This window comes from Cucurbita pepo, chromosome LG17 (assembly GCF_002806865.2).
Source record: "Cucurbita pepo subsp. pepo cultivar mu-cu-16 chromosome LG17, ASM280686v2, whole genome shotgun sequence".
Classification (NCBI taxonomy): Eukaryota; Viridiplantae; Streptophyta; class Magnoliopsida; order Cucurbitales; family Cucurbitaceae; genus Cucurbita; species Cucurbita pepo.
The window spans coordinates 5,736,361-5,750,485 of NC_036654.1; the positions used below are offsets into that span (position 1 = coordinate 5,736,361).

The following is a 14,125-nucleotide window of genomic DNA, read 5'->3' on the forward strand; positions in this document are numbered from 1 at the left end:
NTCTTTTTTTTTTTTTTTTTTTTTTTATTGAATTATATAAAATAAAATCTATATATAATCATTAATATTTGATATAGATTTCAAAATATAATATTAATTTTTATTAATTTATGAATGGTACATATTAATTTAAACATTTTAGATTAATTTTAATAGATATTTAATTATAATTTGTTTACAAAAAAAAATTAAGTTAATTAGTAAAAAATTAAATATTATATTTTTGTCCGAATAAAAATANAATTATAATATATATATTTTTAAAAAAGATATAGGGTATTTTTTGTTTAATTAATCTAGCTAATCATCATTAATACTTGAATTGTTCATAACCTCTTGAACGAGAAGAAATGGTTTGTTAATTAAATTTGGCATAATTATTGTTAATTAATTAATACTACTAAATCATCATTAAATCACACATTCACCTCCTTCCCATATAATTGAATTTCTGTATAATTGTACAAACAATATGTTTCACTAAATAAATACACCTTATTATTATGATGGTTGGCTACAAAAATAAATTATAAATTAATTGTTTAGAAATTACTTGGTGGTGAAAAGCTTAAAATTACTTAATAATTCATTATGAATCATTTATTACTAAATTATTGATAACTTTAAATTACTTTTTTTACCTCGAAAAACCACTAAAATAGTAAACTAATAATTAAAGAGAGAATTTAGAGTTTGGCTCAAAAATTATATTACAACTTTGTGACATTTTATTAAAAAAATGTTAAACATCATTTTAGTTTCTAAATTTTTTAGAACAATATATAATAAATCGTAAAAGAATATTTGGTTAAAATACAATTTTACTGCACATTTCATTTTAGTTCATATATTTTCAAATATTTAATTTAGTCATTATACTTTTAATAAATCTTAAAATTAGTCTCTAGCATCAATAGAAATTAATTTTATTTCCCAATATATAGAAGAAAATAGTTTGAGGCTAAGTTTTTTTTTTGGTGTACATGCGTTTGAAAAAACCAACCCAAATTTTATTTACTAAGTAATTTTCAAAAACATTTTTTTTAAATTTGGTTAAATATTCAGATTGTTAGACGAACACGACTGTAGACAGTGGTATAATATAGTCCATTTTGAGCATAAACTCTCATGGCTTTGCTTTGGGCTTCCCCAAAAGGCCTCATATCAACGGATAGAGTATTCTTTGTTTATAAACTCATGATCATTCCCTAAATTAGCCTGTGTGGGACTTTCATTATCTAACACAAATATTTTATTAAGACAAGATTATAGCAGAGAATTGTCGAGTGGGNAATGGAGAGAGTATTCGTTGATTATAAACCCATAATCATTCCTAAATTAGCGGATGTGGGACTTTCATCATCCAACAAGATGAACTAAAATGGTTATAAAAAATTGGCATACACATAATAAAATGTCGATTGTTTTTTCATAAATTTTTTTTTTTATAATAATTATTTGGAAAAGATGTAGAAGATAGATAACAAAATAATAATGAAAATTTAAAAAAGAAAAAAGAAAAAAGAAAAAAGAAAAAGTAAAATAGTTAAATAAAATTTGAAGTGTTGGGGTCCAAACTGAAAAAGAAAAGGAAGGGACGTGCAATGTGTCAGAAGGAAAAGGTGTTGGGTTTCGTCTTTTCAGCCCCGTGAAGCTAAGAAAGAAAAAACATAAACAAATAATAGAATGAAAAGGCTAAAAAAAGCTCCACTTTTTTTGCCCTTTTTTCCCTTTCAATTTTGTGGTCGAAAATGGGCCATCATGCACGTGGGTTGTGAAGATGCTAAGCAGCAGCAGAGCACACAAACGAGAGGGCCAAAACCCCACTCTCCACACCCTCATAATATATCACATAAATTCATCACTGTGTATTTCACTGTTTTTGCTAACAAATTTTGATTTCATCGCCACCTTAACTCCTTGGTAATATTACAATTTGCAGATTGAACCCAGAAAAATGCCCACAGGAATGAATAGAGAGAGAGATAGAGATAGAGATAGAGATAGAGATAGAGATAGGGATTTACTGTTTAGAGTTTTGGCGCTCTCCACCAGGACCAGGTCGGGGATTTAACAGAGGCTGCAGTGCTTTGACCACTACACTCATGTTTGGCCTGAAATCTGCTTCATATTGAATGCATAATGCAGTAACGGCTGCAAACTGCAATGGAATCAGAGAAAAAGGGGTTGTTCAAGGTTGGATTACGTAATACATTCTGCAAAAAGGATCTGCACGTTTCTGTTTCATGAAAGAGATGGAGATGAATTTTATGAAAAGTAGCAGCAGCATCGCTGTTGTCTGTGTGTGCTTGTAAATTCAAAACCACCTCTTTTTTAGGCTATTAAAAATAAAGAATTTGACATTCTTGATGATGTGGGGTCTCCTTTTGTATTTCACATTCGTTCTGTACCAACCAGTTTTCATTATTTCACTTTTTAACTATGCCATTCTAAGACTAAAGCTTGTTGGGAATGGTTGGGAGAAGAGTATCTCATCACCTAATTAAGGGGTTGATAATGAGTTTATAAGTAATGAATATCATACTATTGTGGAGACTTGTAGTTTCTAACATGGTATCAGAGTCATGTCCTTAACTTAACTATGTCAATAGAATCCTCAAATGTCGAACAAAGGGTGTACTTTGTTCGAGGGGAGGATTGTTGGGAGAGTAGTCTCACATCGGCTAACTAAGGAGTTGATCATGGGTACATAAGTAAGTAATACATCTCCATTCGTATAAGGTAGGGTGTACTTTGTTCGAGGAAAGGGAACTGTTGGGAGAGGAGTCCTACATCGGCTAATTAAAGGGCTGGTCAAGAGTGTATAAGTAAGGAATACATCTCCATTGATACGAGACCTTTTTGGAAAGCCAAAGTAGGACAATATCATACTATTGTGAAGATTCGTGGTTCCTAACAAAATTTTGTAGCTACAGGTTGCTCAACTGACTTGGGAGGGTACTCACACAATCAAGCCATCACACACACACTTACACACAGAGAATATCAAAAAACAAGAAATGAATAGTGTGGCCTTATGGGTACCTTTGCAACTGACTTGGGAGGGTACTCATCTCGTAGTTTTGCGTCAACACATTGATTAACTTTGTCCTCGCAAAGTTTAGGCGTGGCCTGAAAACATTTCAAGACTTCCTGATCTCAAGCTCAGAAGCTGGATAAATGGAGAGAGAAGAGTATAGGCACAAAAACATACCCATGTCACAAGGCTTTGCTGTCCTCGAGGCAATGTGTGATCAACAGGCTTTCTTCCTGTCAAAAGTTCAAGCAGGATGACACCAAAGCTGTACACATCACTCTTGGCATTCAAGTGTCCAGTCATTGCGTATCTGCAATTTTCAAAATGGTAACCACCCACAACACTAGCTTATTGGTAAAATGGTTACATTTAAACTTGGAAGAATTATAGATAAGGAATTGACGAACCCGAATCTTCCTTTAGGTTATATCAATAAGAACATTCAAGTGTTAAAAATCTTTTTTAGTTCTGATTTTGTTAAAGATCTCAATGAGTCTGTTAAGTTTTTGTATGGGTTATCAAAGTGATTTCAGAAGTTAGATCAATGAGCCACGGCAAGTTTCTTTAGTTTCAAAATACAGACGAGTGAAAATAGCCCTGAAGTATAAGAAAATTAGAATCAACTTACTCAGGAGCATGATAACCAAAGGTTCCAAGAACACGAGTGGAATGAAGGCGTGCAGCCATATCAGGGGCTTGGTTTGACAAATCAAAGTCGGCAATCTTCGCCAAATAATCATCAAATATTAAAACATTGCTGGATTTTATGTCTCGATGGGTGATACGGGGATCAGCCTTTTCATGCAAATACTCCAACCCCCTTGCAGCACCTACAGCAATTTTTACTCTTTCTGTCCAGGAAAGAACAGGGCCAGGTTCTGCTCCTTTGACTCCTTTCCTCCCTGCATCAGACACATGCCTTAATAATTTCAATCAGCCTTCAAAGAATGAGTCAAAACATAAAATTAGAGAACATGCAACCTCAAATTGCTCTCCATCGGGTTGCATGAGTAAGCACTTCATTATGCTCAGCAGGACAGGTTTTGCTTTTTTCAGGAAATATTAAAGACAAGTACAAATGAAGCTCATGCATCCAACAACCCAACAGTTCATAAGCTACGAACTATCACAGTCTAAGAACAATCGTTATGTACCGTGTAAAATGTCGTGAAGAGATCCACTTGAAGCATACTCGTATGCAAGGATTCGATTATTGCCATCCACACAGTATCCAATTAAATTTAGAAAATTGTCGTGCTTTAGTCTTGAAGCCATGGAAACCTATTAGTTTGAGCAATAAGTCAATCCATATGGTGACAACTATTTTTTTAAAAAAAGAACTTGAATCAGTGTGGTCAAGAGAACCTGGGATAAGAATTCATCATCAGGTTGTTTGCTGGCATCCAAGTTTTTGACTGCCACAGTCTGCCCATTTGTAAACACCCCATAGTATACTCTACCGTATGAACCCTCTCCAATCAAACATTGAGCATCAAAATTTTTCGTAATTGCCTTTAGTTCCTGAAATGATATGGCAGGGACTTCAATTGGTCGCATCTTCACAGGACTCCTAGGTGCAGTTTGCTGCTTGTATCTTTCATCGCTTCCTGCATGACGGCCTTTCAATTTTGTCAAATGACTGAGGATTTATCAAATTATAAGAACAAAATTCGAACTTCTATAACTATGTGAACTAAACTATAACTTTCTACCCACGGAGGAACCAAAATTTAGATTGAACCGATTACATTATAACCTTTACAATTGGATAAATTTGACAACAAAAACAGAAACATGAGAGGATTCTTAATTTCATACAGAACACACATACAAGAAAGTGCAAATTGAATCAAACATATCTAAGTCGCATTAAATGTTCTATAGAAATAAAGCCCGACATCCTCCCAATACACAAAAGGAGCATTATAAATGTGATGATAATATTTCAAACATGCAAAACATAATGTCCATGTTAAATCCAGAAGATCCAGTAAGTTCTGTATAATGCAATTATGATATGAGGATATCTCGTCCTCACTGCAATTAAAATCTTTACAATTACCTGCTGGAGCTTTTACCGGGTACATGCTGCTGTTATCAGCAGCCATCTGGATAGCATCTTCTTTGCAGCAACCAAAACATCCCATTGTGTTCTTTGCTCACGGACGTGCCAACTGATGCCAAGAACAGTAAGTTCATAAAAATTAATAGAAATCTTTGTCCATTTCCAAAAGCAAAAGTAGTGGTTTGAACTACCAATTACTTTCTTTTCTTCGTCTAAAAAGTGTATTGTTTAGATAGAACAAAAAACGAAAAGTAGTGCCATTGTTGTTGGAACAGGTGGCCAACAAGCTTACAAACGGAAGGCATTACCGAGTGTCAGAAAGTATTCAAGAAGTATTAACCAGAAATGTGTCCAACTTCACACGAAGAATTCAAACCACCACTAGAGAACAGGAAATTAAACAAATACGAATCCTAAAAAATTAACCAACATTCCTGAACATCATACTAAAGAAATAAGTACTCGCAAGAATGCTCATGAACATTGGCTTCGAATTCAAAAGTTTTCCCTAGTTACATCAAACGAACAAGTAAAATGATCCAATAAAAAAAAACGATCCTAAGAGCTCCGTAAACGCTTTACGTTCATGCAGTTTCAGCAAAAAAAAAAACTCGTTATCAAGATTAATATACCAATCACCGAAGAGAAAAGACGAGATATCACTTCGTCGATCACAACTCGAATTCTCACTAACAACAAATCAAGCTCAATTTCCAAACCTAGTAAAGCAATAAACTCAACATCATGCAAGTTCCTTAACATTTTAAGAAAAAAGAATCACCAATTCTCAACACGAAGCCAAAATTCACAAGAACTCGATTCTTACCGCTGATCAGATATCAAATTCGACGGAAACAAGACCTCCAAACTTCAATCAGAGTAACGACACCTTCGCGCTCAGTGCAGGAGACTGATATATATATATATAAAAGGAAGCGAAAACAACGAAGCAGCCGCCTGCTTCGTGGAACGGAGTCGTTGTCGAGCTTTCTTTGACTTGACTTTGTTAAACTCCGCCGGTCGTCTCCTACTTTCTATCAAATTTCCAGTCGAACTTAGCTTTCTCCGTCGACTTCCGTTCGCATTACGCATTCACACAGAGCCGCTTAGTTTAATCTTCATCCATCAATTCCCGACAGCAACTCCAAGCAAACACCATTTTCGGGTCAACAACTCGTAGATAAACAAATTCGAAGCCTCCACTCCAACTTCGAATTTCAGCCGTTGATCTTTGATCAGAATTTGGCCATCGCGTACAAAAGATCGACGGCTGAGGATGCTTCGAAGGAAGGTGCCAACTGCTGGATGACGTGGCAGAATGTTATTGACAGAGAGCTGTGGTTGAATTAATCGCAAAACGACAAGTTCGTTCGTTCATAGGATATTAAATAATTTTGATTAATATAAAAATATTAGAGGAATATTCAAAATTGGAAATTAAATAAAATGGTGTAAGCAAACTATTTAAAATAATTAATTTAAATTTAGTTAATTTATTTGCTAAATATTTAAATTCTTTTAAGAAAATATATTTTTGAAATTTATTTGTATGGTCAAATTTAAAATATATATATATATATTTAAAAGTTCATATTTTTATTTATATATTTTATAGTCAAAGTTGAATATACATTAAATAAAAAAGAATGATAAATTTTTTTTATTTTAAAATATTATTTATAATAAACTTTAAATATATAAGAGAATAAAATAAATAAAATGGAATTAAAAAACAAACCAACTTGAATTATAATTAAAAGACTTTATAATCCACTTGCCTCAATTAGGGCTGGCATTTGACGTGACCTGTTACATGTCAATTAATTTGTGCATTTTTTTAATTAATTTATCAAAATGGTTGGGCCTTTAGGCCCAATATTGTCTAGCAAGCAGGCCCATTTCTAGCTCCAAGAGACGCCATGGAAAATTTGATTTACACAAATGTTATAATTAATGAAAATTCAAAAATTAAAATAATAATAATAAATGAGCTTATTTTTGGTGTATAATTTTATATTCTAGGTAATGATTTACATGTTTATTGAGAAACCCGAGTATATATTTGAACTGAGCGATTATTCTCATGTTATTTACATTTGTTCTTGACGGAAAGTAAGTTGGTAGTTCGGGTGTAGCTGTGTCGCGTATTTTTTCTTAACAGTAATTGACATGCACTCATCCGCAGAAAGTTACATTTGTTGTACTAAGAAAATTAAGACTTTGATGATCGCTGACATTGCAGGGTAACGATAAACTAGACGATGTCATATTACAGTATTGGTTTAATTTGGTATGTACATTTATAGTAAAACTTTAATTAATATTACCCGTTTGGAATATTAATTGGATTGGCTAAGGGTTAGGACTATAAATTATAAAATAAATGACCCCACAAAATCATAAAAATATAATTAAATAAAGAAGAAAGAAAAAGTAAGGGCTTTTCTGTCATTCCATCGATAGTATTTTAGGATTTTCCAAAATATTACAAGAAATTTAAACTAGTAAAAGGAAATAAAACGAATATAATTTGCTTTAGAACAATAAAGCAGCAGAAGAAAGATAACGCGAAAATGATTCATCAGGTAACGATTTAGTCTCTTTAAGATTGAGGCTTCTCCCACTTGAGTGGCTTGACGATCTCCCAGGTGAAGTCTGGGTCGTCTCTTCCGAAGTGTCCATAGGCAGCAGTCTTCAGGAATCTGCCATTGCCACCCCTCTTGAGATCGAGGTTGATGGTGATCATTCCTGGCCTGAAGTCGAAGTTTTCCTTCACGATTTGGAGGATTTCCTTGTCGGGGATCTTACCGGTTTTGTATGTGTCGACGAAGACTGATAGCGGCTCTGGCACGCCGATGGCGTATGAGACTTGGACAATGCACCTGCGTGCAAGTCCGCTTGCGACTATGCTCTTAGCAGCCTGTCTAACAATGTAGGCACCACTTCTATCGACCTTGGTGGGATCCTTTCCAGAGAAAGCACCACCACCATGGGCTCCCCAACCGCCGTAGGTGTCGATGATGATCTTGCGTCCGGTGAGACCTGCATCACCATGAGGACCACCGATGACAAAACGGCCTGAGGGGTTAAGGTGGAAGATGGTCTTCTCGTCGAGGTACTTCTCCGGGATGACGGGCTTGATGACATGTTCTTTGAGGTCTGCTGCGATCTCGTCATTGGTGACAGTCTCGTCGTGCTGGGTGGAGATTAGAACTGTGTGCACACGGATGGGTACCATGGCGCCGTCCTCGTTGTAGTATTCGACGGTGACTTGGGTCTTGCCATCAGGTCTCAACCAGGGGCAGGTGCCATTCTTTCTAACTTCAGTGAGGCGGGCGCCCAACTTGGTGGCGAGGACATGGCTAAGAGGCATCAATTCAGGGGTCTCATCAGTGGCATAGCCAAACATGTGGCCTTGGTCACCAGCGCCAATCTCCTCAGGGCGCTTTGTGAAGTGGCCGTGAACACCCTGGGCAATATCAGGGCTCTGCTGCTCAATGTTAACCAGGACCTTGCAGTTGTCAGCGTCAAGACCGACATCATCGGAAACAAATCCGATGTTTCGGCATGTGTCACGGACAATCTTTTCGTAGTCTACATCAGCCTTGGTGGTGATCTCACCAAAGACCATGACCATGTTGGTCTTGCTGCAGGTCTCACAGGCGACCTTGCTGTCAGGGTCCTGAGCTAGGCAAGCGTCGAGCACTGCATCAGAGATCTGGTCACAGAGCTTGTCGGGGTGACCCTCATTGACGGATTCAGAGGTAAATAGAAAGGTCTCCATCTCTGAAACATAACAACACCTTATTAGATAGTGTACAGTGATAATCAATTGTTATAACTATCCTATTTCAAGCCATGGAGACCTCGACAAATCTGAATTAAAAACAGGATGTTTAACTTGAATCGAAGCTGGTTGGCTAATTAAGAACGGTAAATACAAGATCTGCAATAAGGAATCCTTAACCCATGAGAAGAACAAAACTAGATCTACTAAAAAACTACCACCAATTCTAACCTCAAACACAGTTCGCAATCAAATCGAGTGACCAACACTTCGAAGAAATGGACCAAATAAAACCGATATCATCAGAGATCTAGGCAATCGTGAAACAGTTGTACGGAAATCCCGGAATACGAGAGCACCGACATCATTTTTTACTCACAAATCGGATGGAGCATTTCAACAAACAGTTGGAGGTGATGAATAAAGGCCGACAACTGAAACAGAGCAACCAAAAGAACAAAACAAAACCCCAACGCCCGAGATCCCGAATCTCAGAGAGCAAAAACAGCATAAAAGTTCCACTAACTAGTTCCAAAAGAAAAATTCCAAAACAGAACTCTCAGATCTGCAAAAATTCTCATCTCACAAGAAGAAAAACATGCTTTAATCCAACATACAAGCACTAGACAACCGATTCGCACATTAAAACAAACAAATCCATTACTACTCCTAGACACCAAACCAGAAATTCCCCCAAATTCGTTCAAAAACCGGAAGCAAAGAAGAAGAAATGAAGAACCACAAGCATACACAAAGCAACAGAAAAAGAAAAATGGCAATAAACAAGTGCCGAACAGAGCTCGCAAACCTGTTGAAATCGGCTGCGTAGATCTGGAAGAGAGAGTTTGAGCTAATACGCCAACCGAACCAGACCTCTAAAAGAAGGCGAAGCTCAACGGTACAAGGATTACAAGAAGAACAAAGCCTGTATTTATAGCACCCAGCCACCCTCCCGGCTACCGGAATAACCGGTCGGGAAGCCCTGGAGCCAGTAGGGAGAGTGCAATAAGAAGGAAATTTCGAAAGATTCTTCCAAACCGTATATCGTGGAAGATCCTCACCGTTGAAACGAAGTTAGTGAGGAAACATCAACGGCTGATATTCGATATTATCCCTTTAATGACGTGCCGGGTTCTTCACGCGCTTCTCCGAACGCAAATTTAATCCTTTTCTTTTTTACAAATGGTAATTTTTTAAAAAAGAGATTTAAATAAATAATAAAAATAAATAAATAGAATCCGACGTGGAAGGCCACGTCAACGACATGCTCCATGCTGCCCATCGGTTTGAAAGCAAAAATATCCCTTTTATGTCAAATTTCTCCAAATATTTAGTGAATAAATTTGATTTAATTATTTATTTTTGATATATGTGAATATTTAATCGATAATAATAATATATAATTAAATATATAAGTTGAATTAGTTTAATAAAAAAATAATTAATGGGAAATAAATGAGGTAAGTATAATGAATGTGGACGGAATTAGAGCAATATACAGAGCACGATGTTTTAATGGTCGATAATGATTGTTTAAATATTTTGGAAATTCTTTTATTATGAATAATTGTGTAAATATATATATCTGAAATTAATTAAATAAATAAATAAATAAATAAATAAATATATATATATATATATATATATTGCTTTCATCACCTAACCCAAATTTATAAAAAAAATCTCAAATTATTTTCCAAGGTGGGTGAAGGTTGAAGTAATTTTGGTCACCAACCAAGCTTGCACTAAAAAGAACGTCCTAACTAAATGTGATGTTAGGTGATTCCGGTATTTTTGTTATGGTTTTGGCACTTCTACGTCCATTATGTATCGTTTTTTAGCTCATGTCTTTTACGTATCGCCATCAAATATTGTCCAATTTTTGCTTTGGCCGTTACATATCATCATCAGCCTCACAGTTTTAAAACGCGTATTGTAGAGTTACGTAGCAGAACTAGTACTCGTCTAGATACTGTCCTCTTTGAGCTTTCCCTCGAGGTTTTTGGGTTTTTCGCTTATGTGGGTTTTTACAGTACTCACCCAGATACTATCCTCTTTGAGTTTTTTATCGTTAGCTTCATAGTTTTAAAACGCATCTTTTAGAGTTACGCAACAGAACCTAGATGCTGTCCTCTTTGAACTTTCCCTCGAGGTCTTTGGGTTTTTCCCTTATGTGGGTTTTTACAGTACTCGTCTAGATACTGTCCTCTTTGAACTTTCCCTCGAGGTCTTTGGGTTTTTCCCTCATGTGGGTTTGGGTTTTTCCCTTATGTGGGTTTTTACAGTACTCATCTAGACACTGTCCTCTTTGAGTTTCCCTCGAGGTCTTTGGGTTTTTCCCTTACGTGGGTTTGGGTTTGGGTTTTTCCCTTATGTGGGTTTTTACAGTACTCATCTAGACATTGTCCTCTTTGAGTTTCCCTCGAGGTCTTTGGGTTTTTCCCTTATGTGGGTTTTTACGGTACTCGTTTAGATACTGTCATTATGTGGGTTTTTACAGTCCTCGTTTAGATACTGTCCTCTTTGAGCTTTCGTTTTTGGATTTTTCCCTTATCTGGGTTTTTACAGTACTTGTCTAGATACTATCCTCTTTGAGCTTTCCCTCGAAATTTTTGGGTTTTTCCCTTATGTGGGTTTTTACGGTACTCGTTTAGATACTGTTATCTTTGAGCTTTCCTTCGAGATTTTTGGGTTTTTCTCTTATGTGGGTTTTTACAGTACTCGTCTAGATACTATCCTCTTTGAGCTTTCTCTCGAGATTTTTGGGTTTTTCCCTTATGTGGGTTTTTACGGTACTCGTTTAGATATTGTTATCTTTGAGCTTTCCCTCGAGGTTTTTGGGTTTTTCCCTGCTTTCCCTCGAGATTTTTGGATTTTTCTCTTATGTATGTTTTTACAGTACTCGTCTAGATACTATCCTTTTTTAGTTTTCTCTCGAGGTTTTTGGGTTTTTCACTTATGTGGGTTTTTATTTGGATTTTTCTCTTATGTATGTTTTTACAGTACTCGTCTAGATACTATCCTTTTTTAGTTTTCTCTCGAGGTTTTTGGGTTTTTCACTTATGTGGGTTTTTATTTGGATTTTTCTCTTATGTATGTTTTTACAGTACTCGTCTAGATACTATCCTTTTTTAGTTTTCTCTCGAGGTTTTTGGGTTTTTCACTTATGTGGGTTTTTATTTGGATTTTTCTCTTATGTAGGTTTTTACAGTACTCGTCTAGATACTATCCTTTTTTAGTTTTCTCTCGAGGTTTTTGGGTTTTTCACTTATGTGGGTTTTTATCTTATAGCTAATGTTTCATTTTCCTCTTTAACCGATATGAGATCTCACACCTTCTCGTACTATCCTTTTTTAATTTTCTCTCGAGGTTTTTGGGTTTTTCACTTATGTGGGTTTTTATCTTATAGCTAATGTTTCATTTTCCTCTTTAACCGATATGAGATCTCACACCTTCTCGGTTCATCTCGGTCGCACTTTATACAACCGTCGATGCTGGCCTCTCACCTTGAACGGTCAAACCTAGTCACTTACCATTCTTTATTGGTTGCCACGTGGGATGTGGGTACGAAAGAAGACGGAGGAAGATGGGGTGGTTGGGGTTTGTTTGGGACCAAGATAGGTGCGGTAAGGTTTCCATTTCAGCCAAATTGCCAATTAAATCATTATTCGGTTTTTAAATAATTAAAATTAAACTTCAAAAGATAAAAAATTAAAAATAGAAAACTCCCAAAAGGTTGGGCTGACCGGTGACACCCGCCAACCGGTTGTCCCAGCCGTCGGTGCGGCGGCGACTACAGAGGCGGGTCCGATTGTCCCACGGAAAATTTGTGGGGCTGCGAACGAATATTGACAAAACTTTGGGGTCAAAGTATTATAAAAACATTTTCTTTATTTAAAACGACTTTAAATTTTATTTTAATTTATTTTTTGTGGGTAATTCATTTAATTTAATAGTAATTTTCTCTTTAATATTGGAATTAAATTAAATTAACTCTCTAATATTTGGAATTTCAGGAAGAAAAAACAAATATATTTTTCAAAATAAATTGTTTTATGAAAAAAAAATATTTGGATAATTATTTATTTTAAAGAAGAATTTACTAATCTTTGGTATTTTCTTAAATTTTTAGAAATATTTAAAAAGATTAAAGTTTTAATTTTGTATTTATAGATATATTCCTCATTTTTTTTAAATAAACTATTAAATAGTTTAAAAATTATTAAATAAAAAAAAAACTATTTTCAAAATTATTTCTTCTGTGGTCTTTATTAAAGTTTAAAATATAATAAATATAATAATAAACATAAAATTCGTGAAAAAAAAGTCATAAAAATATCATATTATATATATTTTTAATTTGTCACACTTTTAAGGTATAATTTTGATTATAATATAAAGATAGAACAAAAGAGAAAGTGATATTCAATCATACATTAAAAAATAATAATAATAAATGATTTTATTTTATTTTGGGGAGAAATAAATTAATTTTATTATATAATTTAATTTATAAGAGAGAGAAAACGCGGCTTTATTTGTCTTGTCTCTTATTTTTCCATAATTATTTGGTCTTCCCATTAGCCACAAGATCTGTGTTTGACTCTCTCACATGCCTTTTTCTTTTTCTTTCTTTTATTTTATTTTTAAATAAATATCAATAATTCAACCAATTAAATTAAAATAATTTAGCTACTTACTTTTTATTAAAAATATTTAAAATTTAATTAATAAATTTAAGTTCAATAAATTTAATTATTGAATTATACTCAACTTCACAAAATTGGATTAAAATTATAATTTAAATAAGTGTTTTTATACGAAAATATTAATAAATGGATTAAACTGGATTTAAAATTTTTATTAAATGGTAAATTTAATATGAAAGGCTACGAGGACATTACAAAAATGAAAGGCTACAAGGAGAAAAGAGATCAATCCAATTTTTATGAAGGTTGCAGATCAAGATGTATGAGTCGTAGACTCTGGATGCAGCAATCATATGACAGGTTGTAAGGAATTCTTCTCAACTCTAAATGACAATATACATAAAGACTAGAAATGGCTTTGTAGACTCTATTTCAGATATAAAATTAAAAGTAAGATTTTTTTAAAATTTTTATAAAAAAAATATTATATATTTTTTAATTACGAAAAAGAAAGAGGTAATGAATGATCTGTAAAGCTTTTTTTTTTTTTTTTTTTTTTTTTTTTTTTTTTTTTTTTTTTTTTTTTT

General features: G+C 34.3%; 2 protein-coding genes across 3 annotated transcripts; both read right to left on the reverse strand.

Moving 5' to 3' along the window:
• Positions 1 to 1,684: 1,684 nt before the first annotated feature.
• On the reverse strand, positions 1,685 to 6,239 carry LOC111778182 (pto-interacting protein 1-like). Of its 2 annotated transcripts, none has more exons than XM_023657867.1 (8): positions 5,929 to 6,239; positions 5,100 to 5,211; positions 4,403 to 4,644; positions 4,192 to 4,318; positions 3,666 to 3,939; positions 3,215 to 3,347; positions 3,046 to 3,132; positions 1,685 to 2,161 (listed from the first exon to the last, which is right to left on the reverse strand). In XM_023657867.1, exons 2-8 carry the CDS (start codon positions 5,182 to 5,184, stop codon positions 2,024 to 2,026), a joined length of 1,086 nt encoding a protein of 361 aa, XP_023513635.1. In that variant the 5' UTR covers positions 5,185 to 5,211; positions 5,929 to 6,239; the 3' UTR covers positions 1,685 to 2,023. The 2 variants fall into 2 exon arrangements, with proteins under 2 accessions (XP_023513635.1, XP_023513634.1); XM_023657866.1 differs by having other exon boundaries at positions 4,403 to 4,656.
• A 1,286-nt stretch (positions 6,240 to 7,525) lies between these two features.
• On the reverse strand, positions 7,526 to 9,836 carry LOC111778591 (S-adenosylmethionine synthase 1-like). Its single transcript, XM_023658506.1, has 2 exons — positions 9,698 to 9,836; positions 7,526 to 8,888 (listed from the first exon to the last, which is right to left on the reverse strand). The coding sequence occupies exon 2, from the start codon at positions 8,884 to 8,886 to the stop codon at positions 7,705 to 7,707; it is 1,182 nt and encodes a 393-aa protein (XP_023514274.1). The 5' UTR covers positions 8,887 to 8,888; positions 9,698 to 9,836; the 3' UTR covers positions 7,526 to 7,704.
• Between the last annotated feature and the right edge of the window lie 4,289 nt (positions 9,837 to 14,125).

Bases quoted from the DNA above. Each gene is read 5' to 3' on its own strand.
- LOC111778182 (XM_023657866.1), bottom strand. From the start codon at position 5,184: ATGGGATGTTTTGGTTGCTGCAAAGAAGATGCTATCCAGATGGCTGCT. The intron at 3,348-3,665 runs GTAAGTTGATTC...TGAAAATTGCAG, and splicing joins TTTGGTTATCATGCTCCTGA to ATACGCAATGACTGGACACT. The intron at 3,133-3,214 runs GTATGTTTTTGT...AAATGTTTTCAG, and splicing joins AGCAAAGCCTTGTGACATGG to GCCACGCCTAAACTTTGCGA.
- LOC111778591 (XM_023658506.1), bottom strand. From the start codon at position 8,886: ATGGAGACCTTTCTATTTACCTCTGAATCCGTCAATGAGGGTCACCCC.